The 15,032-nt window shown below is 38.0% G+C and overlaps 1 protein-coding gene across 1 annotated transcript in view; it reads left to right on the top strand.

Moving 5' to 3' along the window:
• CA10 (carbonic anhydrase 10) overlaps positions 1 to 15,032 on the top strand; it is a 581,255-nt gene that overhangs the window by 104,705 nt on the left and 461,518 nt on the right. The window contains exon 2 of the mRNA XM_068530438.1: positions 10,897 to 10,971. Within this exon, the coding sequence (XP_068386539.1) occupies positions 10,897 to 10,971 (75 nt within the window). The remainder of the gene's footprint in view (positions 1 to 10,896; positions 10,972 to 15,032) is intronic.

Below are 15,032 nucleotides of genomic sequence, written 5' to 3'. Positions count from 1 at the left end.
AGTTCTGTGAAAAAAGCCATTGGTAGTTTGATAGGGATTGCATTGAATCTGTAAATTGCTTTGGGTAGTATAGTCATTTTCACAATTTTGATTCTTCAAATCCAAGAACATGGTATATCTCTCCATCTGTTTGTATCATCTTTAATTTCTTTCATCAGTGTCTTATAATTTTCTGAGTACAGTTTTTCTTTTTTACCTCCTTGGGTAGGTTTATTCCTAGGTATTTTATTCCTCTTGTTGCAATGGTAAATGGGATTTTCCCCTTAATTTCTCTTTCTGATCTTTTGTTAGTGTACAGGCATGCAAGAGATTTCTGTTCATCAATTTTGTATCTCTCTTCCCATCCCTTCACAAACAGCATTCATCTGTTCAGATTGAAAAAGTCTCAGAGTAGGGCCACATGGAGTGTTGTCTTTCCATCCTCCTCCTCACACCTACTATTACAAAGGATGGTGCAGTTTACCGGCCCTTAGTTTGAATGATTGCACTGCATTTCTTCAGAGCCTTTTTACCAAGTGCTTGGCATCTAAGAGGCACCCCAAAATATTGTTTGTTGTTACAGTTTTCTAGGAACACTCCACCAGCCTCTCTGCAGGCTCTTCTTACAACCCTAGGATAGGAGGTTGTGTCCGCTGGGATCCTTAGTTGTAAATAAAAGAACCCCTTCAAAATTAGTATAAACAGAAAAGAGATTCATTAAAGCAGGTACTCACTGAATCTTTGGGTGGGTCAAATAATCGGAATTGCAGGCTATACTTATAAGACTGCTATGGAATTGTTCTAGAAAAGACCCGTGCTCCTGCAACTGCTTGGCAGAGACAGCCAGATCTCATTACTGATGTGGACTAGTCACTAGACCCACTGGTGTCCAGAAAGCTGAACAATTCTGCCACCAATCTCACCAGAAAATGTATTCCACATAAGACCTACTTTCTCATTGTTGTTCACTTCAGAACTGAAATCTCAGACAAATGAGATTGCCAGATTCTGTCACATGCCTGTGTCCTATCAAAAGTAAAGTTCAGGATTCTACCTGGATGGGATTGAACCTAAAAAGTGAGAAATACTCCAAACATAGTGGGTTGGCTGAATAATGGCCCCCCTCAAAGGTGTCTATATCCTAATCTTGCGAACCTGTGAATATGTTACCTTACATGGTAAAAGGGACTTTACAGATGTGATAAGTTACGGATCTCGAGATGGGAAGATTATCCTGGATTATCCAGGTGGGCCCAATGTAATCATAAGGGTCCTTAAAAGAAGGAGGCAGGAAGGTCAGAATCAGAAAAAGGAGATGTGATGACAGAAGCAGAGGTTGGAATGATGCACTTTGAAGATGGAAGAAGGGGATTATGAGCGAATCAATGTGAAACGTCTCTAAGTAGCTGGAAAAAGCAAGGAAACAGATTTACTCCTGGAGCCTGAAGAAGGGATATCAGTCTGCTGACACCTTGATCTTAGCCTCCTAAAACTCATTTCAGACTTCTGAGCTCCAGAACTACCAAGATAATGTTTGTGTTGTTTAAAGCCACCAAGGTTGGGGCTTCCCTGGTGGCGCAGTGGTTGAGAATCTGCCTGCCAATGCAGGGGACACGGGTTCGAGCCCTGGTCTGGGAAGATCCCACATGCCGCGGAGCAACTAGGCCCGTGAGCCACAATTACTGAGCCTGCGCGTCTGGAGCCTGTGCTCCGCAACAAGAGAGGCCGCGATAATGAGAGGCCCACGCACTGTGATGAAGAGTGGCCCCCGCTTGCCACAACTAGAGAAAGCCCTTGCACAGAAACGAAGACCCAACACAGCCATTAAATAAATAAATAAATAAAATTAAAGCCACCAAGGTTGTAGTAATTTGTTATAGCAGCAATGGGAAACCAATACCCATAGGAAAAGCACCCAAAGTGTGATGGGAAACCAGAAAGCATGAAAAATGTCCAGCATAGCAGCAATGAACGAAAGCTTGAGAAATTGTTTACACATCCAATTTATAGGGTTACATCTCTTCATCCTTTGAGAGCATTCTAATAGAGTCCTGAAGCTAGGTTGGGTGAACAAGCTGAATAAATTGTGTGTTTACCTACTTTATTCACATTCCATGATTTATTCAACAAATATTCTACTCATTAATTAAATATTTGCTGGAGTTAAGTGCCAAGCACTGTGAAAGATATTATGGTTACAAAGAAAAATAAGAGAATAAGACTTAGAGTTAACAGTCAAGGAGTTCCTAGACACTGTGTTTAGATTTCACTGATTTTCAGTTGTCTCTATATATCAAATCCCACCAAAAATCCACATTTAGGTGATTTGGAAGAATGGGAGTTAGGATATCCAGATGATTGCAGGAAGAGCCCCAGTAATGCCCCAATAAAAGCATTATAAGTTGAATCCCTATTATAGCAGCAGTCAATACTTACTGAGTGTTCTCTGTGTTAAAGGTAATGCTAAGTATTTTGTATGCTTTATTTTTATATAATTATATCAACTACATGAGGTATGGACAATTATTATCCCCATTTTACAGATGAATAAACTGTAGGAAATACGACCAAATTCACTTTGCTAGGTAACAAAGCTGGGATTTGAACTTGAGATCAAATTTGAACATCTGACTCCTGAGTGCATATGTTTTGCCACCCTGTCTACTTGTGTACTAAGCACTGGGTTAGAGACGAAAGATTCACATGTGTAAGAGAAAAAAATCTCCAGATAAGTGAACCACAAAATTTTGTAGGTAAAATAAGCTATGAAATGCAGACAAAGAATTACATAGCTTTCCAAGGTAACTGATTTACATATCTTCATTTGAATATATAATGTCTGATCCATTTGGTTAAAGATGATATTGCAACTGAGGTAAGAGCAACCCCTATGTTGCTTTCACTAATTTAGGTACAAAATATATTCTAGATATTTTCAATTTTAAAATCATATTCCATAAGGAATATATATGAATCATTCTTTCCCCTTTCTCCTTCTTTTCTACCCTTAGCTGTAAGCTAAGGTCAATGCTTTGGTCAGTGGTATTGTTTAGATTAATGCCCCTTGAATCCTCTTGCCAGAAAGTGTAAAGGTTGGGGATGCAGCCCTCCAGCACCCTGTTCTAAGCCAGGTGCCTCCCTTCTGCAATGGCTCATCAAACACCCATACAGGAAATGTTGAGGCTGAGTTGGACTGGGAGCAAGGATACACAGATCTGTTAACTGAAGAAAACTACACGACCTAAAATTTGTGAGTTATGTTTTATTTGGGGACTTTACTGAGGACAATAGCCTGGAAGACAGCCTCTCAGATGTGTCTGAGGAACTGTTCTGAAGAGGTAAGGGAGGAACCAGGATATATAGGAGTTTTTGTTGAAAAAACAGAAACAAACAAAACATGAACATGTAGTTGAACATCAAAAGATTACTGCTAATCACAAAAAGCAAACATCTCAAGTTAGTGATTTTAGTGCTTCTCTATGTATAGGAAGATGTAAGAGTCTGGTGTCATTGAAATTATTCCTTGGATATGCATCTTCACTATCAAGGGCCAGTATCCTGGTTTTCTCCATCCTGAATTCCCCTCAGGGTACACTGCCCAGGGCCGCTGCAGGGGTTGATGGCTTGATGGCGGGCCACATTTGTTGTTTACTGGAATGGCAGGCAATATTTTTTTTGCCAACAGATATCACTTATTTCTCCCAGGTTGAGTAGAGTGTGTAAGATCTCTTGACCACTGAGCCAAGGGTTACGTCTTACCCAAATGGCACCAGAGTATTCTGCTCCTTGGGTTCTGGGAGCTAATGTTTGCTAGGTTACCACTTAGCAATCCTGTTGACAGATGGTGTGCCTTGCTCATCAAATTGGAATCCTCCCCACTTTGAGGGCCCGAGGCATGTTGGCAGACAAACTTGGTGGTGTTTTCTAATGCTGAATGGTCTGCAGTTCAAGAGCATGAAGATAAATATTACACTTCATTGTGTATCCACTAACTTAAGCTTTTCTGAGTCTATTCCCTTCACTTTGACAGAGCACATTTAGAAAAGTGAAATGAAGTGCTTTCAGGCATTCAGCTCCTCCATCCAGAACTTTCTTTTGCACTATGTCAGCTTGGCCCTTTTCTTTCTTTTTTTTTTTTTTTTAAACATCTTTATTGAAGTATAATTGCCTTACAATGGTGTGTTAGCTTCTGCTTTATAACAAAGTGAATCAGTTATACATATACAATATGTTCCCATATCTCTTCCCTCTTGCATCTCCCTCCCTCCCACCCTCCCCATCCCACCCCTCTAGATGGTCACAAAGCACAGAGCTGATCTCCCTGTGCTATGCAGTTGCTTCTCACTAGCTATCTATTTTACATTTGGTAGTGTATATATGTCCATGACATTCTCTCACCCTGTCACATCTCACCCCACCCCCTCCCCATATCCTCAAGTCCATTCTCTAGTAGGTCTGTGTCTTTATTCCCATCTTGCCACTAGGTTCTTCATGGCCTTTATTTATTTATTTTTCCTTAGATTCCGTATATATGTGTTAGCATACTGTATTTGTTTTTCTCTTTCTGACTTACTTCACTCTGTATGACAGACTCTAACTCCATCCACCTCATTACAAATACCTCCATTTCATTTCTTTTTATGGCTGAGTAATATTCCATTGTATATATGTGCCACATCTTCTTTATCCATTCATCTGTCGATAGACACTTAAGTTGCTTCCATGTCCTGGCTATTGTAAATAGTGTGGCAATGGACATTGTGGTACATGACTCTTTTTGAACTATGGTTTTCTCAGGGTATATGCCCAGTAGTGGGATTGCTGGGTCGTATGGTAGTTCTATTTTTAGTTTTTTAAGGAACTTCCATACTGTTCTCCATAGTGGCTGTATCAATTTACATTCCCACCAACAGTGCAAGAGTGTTCCCTTTCCTCCACACCCTCTCCAGCATTTATTGTTTCTAGATTTTTTGATGATGGCCATTCTGACCGGTGTGAGATGATATCTCATTGTAGTTTTGATTTGCATTTCTCTAATGATTAATGATGTTGAGCATTCTTTCATGTGTCTGTTGGCAATCTGTATATCTTCTTTGGAGAAATGTCTATTTAGGTCTTCTGCCCATTTTTGGATTGGGTTGTTTGTTTTTTTGTTATTGAGCTGCATGAGCTGCTTGTAAATCTTGGAGATTAATCCTTTGTCAGTTGCTTCATTTGCAAATATTTTCTCCCATTCTGATGGTTGTCTTTTGGTCTTGTTTATGGTTTCCTTTGCCGTGCCAAAGCTTTTAAGTTTCATTAGGTCCCATTTGTTTATTTGTGTTCTTATTTCCATTTCTCTGGGAGCTGGGTCAAAAAGAATCTTGCTGTGATGTATGTCATAGAGTGTTCTGCCTATGTTTTCCTCTAAGAGTTTGATAGTGTCTGGCCTTACACTTAGGTCTTTAATCCATTTTGAGTTTATTTTTGTGCATGGTGTCAGGGAGTGTTCTAATTTCATACTTTTACATGTATCTGTCCAATTTTCCCAGCACCACTTATTGAAGAGGCTGTCTTTTCTCCACTGTATATGCTTGCCTCCTTTATCAAAGATAAGGTGACCATATGTGCGTGGGTTTATCTCTGGGCTTTCTATCCTGTTCCATTGATCTATATTTCTGTTTTTGTGCCAGTACCAAACTGTCTTGATTACTGTAGCTTTGTAATATAGTCTGAAGTCAGGGAGCCTGATTCCCCCAGCTCCATTTTTCGTTCTCAATATTGCTTTGGCTATTCGGGGTCTTTTGTGTTTCCATACAAATTGTGAAATTTTTTGTTCTAGTTCTGTGAAAAATGCCAGTGGTAGTTTGATAGGGATTGCATTGAATCTGTAGATTGCTTTGGGTAGTAGAGTCATTTTCACAATGTTGATTCTTCCAATCCAGGAACATGGTATATCTCTCCATCTATTTGTATTATCTTTAATTTCTTTCATCAGTGTCTTATAATTTTCTGCATACAGGTCTTTTGTCTCCTTAGGTAGGTTTATTCCTAGATATTTTACTCTTTTTGTTGCAATGGTAAACGGGAGTGTTTTCTTAATTTCACTTTCAGATTTTTCATCATTAGTGTATAGAAATGCAAGAGATTTCTGTGCATTGATTTTGTATCCTGCTACTTTCCCAATTCATTGATTAGCTCTAGGAGTTTTCTGGTAGCATCTTTAGGATTCTCTATGTATAGTACCATGTCATCTGCAAACAGTGACAGCTTTACTACTTCTTTTCTGATTTGGATCCCTTTTATTTCTTTTTCTTCTCTGATTGCTGTGGCTAACACTTCCAAAACTATGTTGAATAATAGTGGTGAGAGTGGGCAACCTTGTCTTGTTCCTGATCTTAGTGGAAATGGTTTCAGTTTTTAACCATTGAGGACAATGTTGGCTGTGGGTTTGTCATATATGGCCTTTATTGTGTTGAGGAAAGTTCCCTCTATGCCTACTTTCTGCAGGGCTTTTATCGTAAATGGGTGTTGAATTTTGTCGAAAGCTTTCTCTGCATCTATTGATATGATCATATGGTTTTTCTCCTTCAATTTGTTAATATGGTGTAGCACATTGATTGATTTGCGTATATTGAAGAATCCTTGCATTCCTGGGATAAACCCCACTTGATCATGGTGTATGACCCTTTTAATGTGTTGTTGGATTCTGTTTGTTAGTATTTTGTTGAGGATTTTTGCATCTATGTTCATCAGTGATATTGGCCTGTAGTTTTCTTTCTTTGTGACATCTTTGTCTGGTTTTGGTATCAGGCTGATGGTGGCCTCATAGAATAAGTTTCGGAATGGTCCTTTCTGCAGTTTTTTGGAAGAGTTTGAGAAAGATGGGTGTCAGCTCTTATCTAAATATTTGATAGAATTCTCCTGTGAAGCCATCTGGTCCTGGACTTTTGTTTGTTGGAAGACTTTTAATCACAGTTTCAATTTCATTACTTGTGTTTGGTTTCTTCATATTTTCTATTTCTTCCTGGTTCGGTCTTGAAATGTTATACCTTTCTAAGAATTTATCCATTTCTTCCAGGTTGTCCATTTTATTGGCATAGAGTTGCTTATGATGCTTTGTATTTCTGTGGTGTCCATTGTGCCTTCTCCCTTTTCACTTTTAATTTTATTGATTTGAGTCCTCTTCCTCTTTTTCTTGGTGAGTCTGGCTATAGGTTTATGAATTTTGTTATCTTCTCAAAGAACCAGGTAGTTTTATTGCTGTTTGCTATTGTTTCCTTTGTTTCTATTTCATTTATTTTTCCTCTGATCCTAATGATTTCTTTCCTTCTACTAACTTTGGGTTTTGTTTGTTCTTCTTTCTCTAGTTGCTCTAGGTGTAAGGTTAGTTTGTTTATTTCAGATATTTCTTGTTTCTTGAAGTAGTATTGTATTGCTATAAATTTCCCTCTTAGAACTGCTTTTGGTGCATCCCCTAGGTTTTGGATCATCATGTTTTTGTTTTCATTTGTCTCTAGGTGTTTTTTGATTTCCTCTTTGATTTCTTCAGTGATCTCTTGGTTATTTAGTAATATAATGTTTAGCCTCCATGTGTTTGTGTTTTTTACGTTATTTTCCCTGTAACTTATTTCTAATCTCATAACATTGTGGTCAGAAAAAATGCTTGATATGATTTAAATTTTCTTAACTTCACCGAGGCTTGATTTGTGACCGAAGATGTGTTCTTTCCTGGAAAATGTTCCATGTGCATTTGAGTAGAAAGTGTAATCTGCTATTTTCGGATGGAATGTCTTATAAATATCAATTAAATCTATTAGGTCTATTGTGTCATTTAAAGCTTGTGTTTCCTTATTAATTTTCTGTCTGGATGATCTGTCCATTGGTGTAAGTGAGATGTTAAAGTCCCCCGCTATTACTGTGTTACTGTTGATTTCCCCTTTTACAGCTGTTAGCATTTGCCTTGTGTATTGTGGTGCTCCTATGTTGGGTGCATATATATTTATAATTGTTATATCCTCTTCTTGGATCGACCCCTTGATCATTATGTAGTGTCCTTCCTTCTCTCTTGTAACATTCTTTCTTTTAGTAACATTGTTTCTTTTAAAGTCTTTTTTATCTGATATGAGTATTGCTACTCCAGCTTCCTTTTGTTTTCCATTTGCATGGAATATCTTTTTCCATCCCCTCTGTATCTAATATTTTCCTTTAAAAATTTTTTTTATTTTTAATATATTTTATTAAAATATAGCTGATTTACAATGTTGTGTTAATTTCTGCTGTATAGCATCTCCTATTACTTATTAATTTTTTTAACATCTTTATTGGAGTATAATTGCTTTACAATGTTGTGTTAGTTTCTGCTGTATAACAAGTGAATCAGCTATATGTATACATATATCCCCATATCCCCTCCCTGTTATATCTCTCTCTCACCCTCCCTATTTCACCCCTCTAGGTGGTCACAAAATACCGAGCTTAACCCCCTGTGCTATGCGGCTGCTTCCCACTAGCTATTTTACATTTGGTAGTGAATATATGTCAATGCCACTCTCTCACTTTGTCCCAGCTTACCCTTCCCCCTCCCCGTGTCCTCAAGTCCATTCTCCATGTCTGTGTCTTTATCCCTGTCTTACCCCTAGGTTCGTCAGAACCTTTTTTTTTTTTTTTTTTTTTAAGATTCCATATATATGTGTTAGCATACAGTATTTGTTTTTCTCTTTCTGACTTACTTCAGAAAGTAAGTGGCATGACAGACTCCAGGTCCATCCACCTCACTACAAGTAACTCAATTTCATTTATTTTTATAGTGAGTAATAGTCCATTGTATATATGCGCCTCATATTCTTTATCCATTCATTTGTCAATGGACACTTAATTTGCTTCCATGTCCTGGCTATTGTAAATAGTGCTGCAATGAACATTGTGATGCATGACTCTTTTGAATTATTATTTTCTCAGTGTTCATTCTTCTTATAGTTTAATTCAGTTTTTTTGCTTTTTTGTGTCTCCTTCCAGTAGAATGTAAGTTCTTGGAAAATAGCAACTTTGTATTCTTGATTCTTAGAACACTACCTGACAATCACAGGACCTCAATAAATGTTTCAAGTGACAAATAATTAATGGACACTAAAGTCCTGAAATTTAGGGAGACGAGGGGTTACAGTGGAGGTAGAATGATAGGAGAAATTTACTGAAAGGAGTGAGAAGTGGTAAGGATTTGAGAATTGAGTAAGACTAGTCAATAAGTAGATAAAGATGGAATTCCAGAAAAAGAAAAAAAATGAGTAGAACAAAGGTGTGGAGAGAGCAGTAAACATGGTCTTCTTGGGAAAAGCAGGTGAACAGAAATTTCGTGAAGATTATGAGATCAGAATTCATGGCAAATCCAAATTGCAGAGATTCTTGAATACCAGGCTTGGAATCAGCCATGTTAGTCACTTTCCTTCTGTTGATTTTCAACTTCAGCTACCTTTGAGCCTTTTAACCATGATCTCATTCTGAGTCTTTTGAGTGAAAGTAATATAGGCTGCTCCACCACCATTTTTTTCTTTCTTTATTTCCCAATGCAAATTTTGATGTCAGCTTGCTTGGGTCTGGCCCAGTGTGTAAGGTGATTCTAGGTTATATCTGTCTTCTGTGGTTGGAACTGCCACAACAACAAAAAGGAGTATAAAATTGAAATAGGTTTTCCTTACTATCAAAAGAAAGGCCTTTGCTATGTGTATTTCCTCATCTGACAGTGATGACAGCATTTATTGTCAACAAAATTTTTTTGACTAGACAGCTGGATTTTTACCAGGGGCTGGTTGCACATCAAGTAAGGAAATCCAAATCCATAGGCAAAGAGAAGCAGAGAACACAGTGGAAACTAAGGCTGCTTTCTCTTCACCCGTTTGCTCTGAGAAATTCTCAGTCAGCTCTCCACCTACTGGAAATCAGATGTAAACAACAACAAGATGATTATTGAGGATCTGGCTGGGAGACGTTAAAATGGAAATGCAGTACTTCTCTTGGTGCTCTAGCTCAGATAAACTACCGTAATAGTACAGCAGAACTTTAAATGAGGTGTCTTTTAAATGTGCTGCCCTGTCTTTCCAAATTGCCAAGCAGTAGGTAGGCAGACTGGGAATTTGAAAACATATTATGTAAAATGCCTTTATTTTCTTCAATTCTAGCCTATATTCAGTTCTAGCCTATATTTTGTAATTGATGGGCATCAAGTGGGCCCTGCTTAGGCTGACTGATTTTTGCAGGGTGAATCTGGATCATTCACAATGCATGTTAAAGAAAGCTAATGAAAACTCTACAGTTCCATCATTATAATAGACTTGATTCAGATGGTCTAATTGTCTTGCTGCCTGCTAAAATCTTAAATAATTCCACATCTGAATGGATGGGGTAGCTGAAGAAACAGTGATTGGAGATGAAGAGAGAGCAAAAAGTTTTGCAACTCTCTTGATGGAACAGAGGCTTTCAGTGATACTTTTGTCAGTTGCAATACTCAACTATCCAGGGGCTTCTTTTTCCTTCTTCCTTTTAAATGATGTTTCTTGAATTGATGCTTCAGTCAGACTGATATGTCTTCCTTATATGGATGTGTGTGTGTATGTGTGTGTAGGGAGAGGTAAAGAAAAGAGGTGAGGCAGAGCTAGAGACAAGTGACAGGGCAATTCATATAGGCTTAAATACATACTTACTATTTCTCATCAGTAGAAATATCCTGAGTGGTTTTTATAAAACTTTATGGCAGTATATTTACAGGTTAATAATCAATTTGAAAATAACGAGGTGGTAGGCTGCTGTTACATTTTGTAGTATGACTTATGGGTAGAAAAGAATTATTTTATGTATAGTCAGTCTTCTTTCTTGGACAACATGGACACAGTACTTCTCTGCTTTCATCTTAGTCTGTTTTCTCTTTTGTTTTTGCTTTAGCTCAACAGAATTCACCAAAAATCCATGAAGGCTGGTGGGCATACAAGGAGGTGGTCCAGGGAAGCTTTGTCCCAGGTAAATGCACATTTATTACTTTATTCTTAAGAAAATAATTTGAGTGAAATGTAGTATTATTTCCAGAATTTTGCATTTGCTACATGGCATGGAATGTATTGCAAAAAGCATCATAGTCTGACTTATGTGTTAGATGAATCCTCCATCAAGAGAAAGTTTATTAAGTGAGTGGTAATTTAACCAAGACTACGTTTTTCCATCTGAGCTTACATCTTAAGGTCCTTCCATCTACAGGTGGCTGTGTCAGGGAGAGGGCAATGCAAGAGTCGGGTTTGAGGTTCTGTATGCTAAAATTTGGTTGAGAAAGAGCGATTTTTTAATGTTAATGAAACAGGAAGTCTGGAAACTAGCAATGAGGCTTGCTGGGATGCATGCTGTCTCTGATGTCACTTCAGTAGCATTCACGGTCAGGACTTAGCAGATTGGGCCAAATACCAGGTAAAAAATCATAGGTAAAGTGGATGCTTTCAGCATGGGAGGAGAGAACTGAAGACATGTTAAAGCCAGAAACATACCATAACTTTAGTTTTGAGGCAAGGTGGAGTGTCGTTGTCTTCCCCCACTACTCTTATCCTAATTATAGTCCTCAGTCTTCCGCTGCTTCAAGACTGTAGGGAAAGAGGCAAGAGAAAGAGCATGAATGTTAAAGAGAAGGATGGAAGGGAAGGCAGGTGAGATATTTCGAAGTATTTTTAACTGCTTATATGTGAGAGGGTAAGAGATAAAGCTCTCAAAAGGAGTCAAAATTAGGCACTGAAAACAGAGGTCAAGTGTCAGTTGAGGTCTTTGTAGTAGTGGCAGGTGGGAAGAGTGGTGCCCTCAGGTCACCTGGTTCATTCTTGGATGCTATGTCTTCTTTTCCTGTTCTTCTGTATAGTTCATTATATCAGCTGTGCAGAGCTAAGCAAGTTGCTAAACTCTGAGCATCACTTTTCTCATTTGTATTGTGGGACATAAATATGTACCTTTGAAGCTTTGCAATAAGAGGAAAGCAGGCATGGTGAGGGAGAGTGAATGACCCAGGGAAAAGCCAGTTGACTGCCGAATAGTTACATAAATTGGTATTATTAACTTGATAAATTTACTATGGTACATTTATTTCTTGGCCCAGTGGGCATAGAAACTGGGCTTGATTAATTCACCCAGAAATGATCAAGTTTCTAATAATATTCTTATAATAATTTAATTGACACAGATGTGTTCATATGGCATGATATAGACATATGACATTTTATAATTACAGTTGGGGGCATCCCTTTCCAATTGATAGAAGGCTTGTGTATTTTTTTCTGAGGAATCTTCTTCTCATATTCAAGACATCCCAGAAATTACATTTATAATAATATTTTTATGCTTTGTGATTATTAAATTAGAGCAACAAAGGGCATTCTGCCAGATTATAAATCTTGCTAAACTAGTAATATTCTCCATAGTGACTGAAATGCTCATGGATAATACTGGATACATTCTGGAAAATTTTGCTTTTCTGCCCCACAGTTGTTTGACTTTTTCCTCTCTGTTGACACATTCTTCCTTTACATGTACTTAAGTACCTATTTTGAGTTTGTTGTTGCTTCTAAGACAACCACAGGAAAGAAGTTTTATCTTTCCTTTATGTGTTGATTTAAAAGAATTTAAGTTTCACTCATTTCAAGTTTTAAATGAGGTAATATGTATAAAACCATCTATATGGGAACCAGTAAGGTGTGGAGTTATGAGCATGAACTCTGGAGTTGGACAGACCTGGAGCTGAGTCTGGACTCTATGGTTTCCTTCTGGTAGAACTGTCAGCAAGTCGCCTACCAACTCTCATTCCCCCAGGTTCTTCATCTGTTACAATGAAGATAAGGACCAAATGATCCTCACAAAGTTTTGCGAGGATTAAATTACATAATGTAGGTAAAGTGTCTGGTGCATCGTGTGAGTCAGTACCTGTAATGTTGTTGGCATTACTATCATTATTTTATCATAACAACATAACTGGATATTTGATACTTCTCTGTTTGAGAAAGGAAGAGAACTGTAAATTGAAAAATGTAATCGTGCAAGTGAGGGTCTCTCATGATGCTAGAACATGGAAGGTGCTTAGTAAAGTTCCTTGAATTTGTAAGCTCAAAGTGTCTCCATACAGTGACCACTGGAGAGGAAACTTCATCATTCTCTAGATTTAACAGTCCCAAAATTCTTTGGCTTCTTGGTAAAGAAGACTGGTATCTGATGATCTCACTTCGAAAAATTTTGGGAATTTCAAATCTCTTTAAAAAGATAAGAGTCATGAGAATTTGTGAATTAAGTAATTGGACCTTAGGCTCTAACATCTGACAGACTCCAGATGACCCACTTTATCTGAATTGGTGCTTAGGCCAATGGTCCCTTTTTCTCTCATTATCATTACTAAATATAAGGTTAAGAATGTTCTTTACTTTGCCCTGGGATTTTTTTCAGATTATTGATGTGTAAAAGAGAAGAGAATCTCTTATGATTAGATTATTTGGACAAGTTTTGTTGTCCCATGAGCTTTTACTAGAGTGTCCAGAAATAATTATCAGTTGACGTAATAGTTGTGAATCTGTTACCTTAACAAAGCTTGTAGTAGATAAAGAATACATGATTTCTACAGCAATGGCAAACACAAGGTTGATTTAGCATCAGAATAGCCCACTTTGGTCAGTTCAATTGTACTTAAGGAGTAGCCACCTGATACTGAGCACATGTGTGGGACTGTTGATAAAGAGCTAACTGATACATAGTTCTTATACAAGGATAAACTCACAGTCTAAAGAGGAAATAAAGCCATAAACCCCTGACTTAGTATAAGGGCTCTAATAGGGTTTATAAGACATATAAAGGAGGCCATAAAGCGTTGGGATTCAGCCTGCCTGGTGTTTAACAGATTTTGTTGTTTACTTGCTTAAATCTGTATCTTCATCCAGCATCACCCATAATCACCATCTGCCTTACAGACAGAGCACCAATTGTATTTGGGTGTTTACCTCCACTTAGTCATGTGCTCAGGGAAGGAGACCGTCCCAGCCCCAGAAGGTTACTCTTGGCTAATATCTATACCATGGTGATTTCAGCCTCTTTTTTTGACAGTGATTGATTTAGACGTCATGATGTCTACTTTTATGTGTCAACTTGGCTGACCCACAGTACCCAGATATTTGATCAAACATTATTCTAGATGTTTCTGTGAAGATATTTTTTAAATGAGATTAGCATTTATACTGGTAGACTCTGAGTAAAGCAGATTATTCTCCATAATGTCGGTGGGCCTTATCCAATCAGTTGTGGGCCTTAAGAGAAAAAGCCTGAGGGAACTTGTGTGTCCAGAAGTTTTCAGCCTTCAGCTACAACATCAACTGGGCCTCCAGGCTGCTGGCCTACCTTGAAAATTTCAGATTTGTCAGTCTCCATAATCATGTGAGCCAATTCCTTAAAATAACTTTCTCTCTCTGTAGACCAACACACACACACACACACACACACATTCTATTGGTTCTGTTTCTCTGGAACACCCTGACTAATACATTAACACAGATATGAAAATATGATGAATAGTTCTCTCCATCATTTGTGAGGGGAGTCCACTGAAAAAACTTGGGAACAAAAGCCACACTAAAGATGGCAGAACAGAAAGTTGGAAAGAACCAAGATCTTGTATGGGCCACTTGAGTATTGAATTAACCATGGAACTGCCTCAGCATTTTTTTTCTTGAGATAAAAAAATATCTTGTTGTTGGAGCCACTTTGAGTCAGGCTTTCTGTTACTTGCAGCCCAAAGAATTCTTCAAGAGTCATATTTCTCAGTACAGAGGAGAAGGAAGGAAGGAAGTCTTGGGTCTTGACAATCTTCAGGATTATCCAAAGTGGATAAGGAGAAGAATGTGAGGATTATCAGGATAAACAACACTGGCAAAGAGGAGTGAAAATTCACTGTGGGTTTGGGGAGTGCTGGGTACCTCTGAGTCTCTAAAAGGCAGGGTACACAATAAGATGTGATGAATGAGGAGACCAGCAAGGTCATCAGGGGCCATGCTGTTAAATTCTTTGTGTTCCAT

The sequence above is a fragment of the Eschrichtius robustus genome, chromosome 20, assembly GCF_028021215.1.
Source record: "Eschrichtius robustus isolate mEscRob2 chromosome 20, mEscRob2.pri, whole genome shotgun sequence".
Classification (NCBI taxonomy): Eukaryota; Metazoa; Chordata; class Mammalia; order Artiodactyla; family Eschrichtiidae; genus Eschrichtius; species Eschrichtius robustus.
This window is presented reverse-complemented; position numbering and strand designations above follow the sequence as displayed.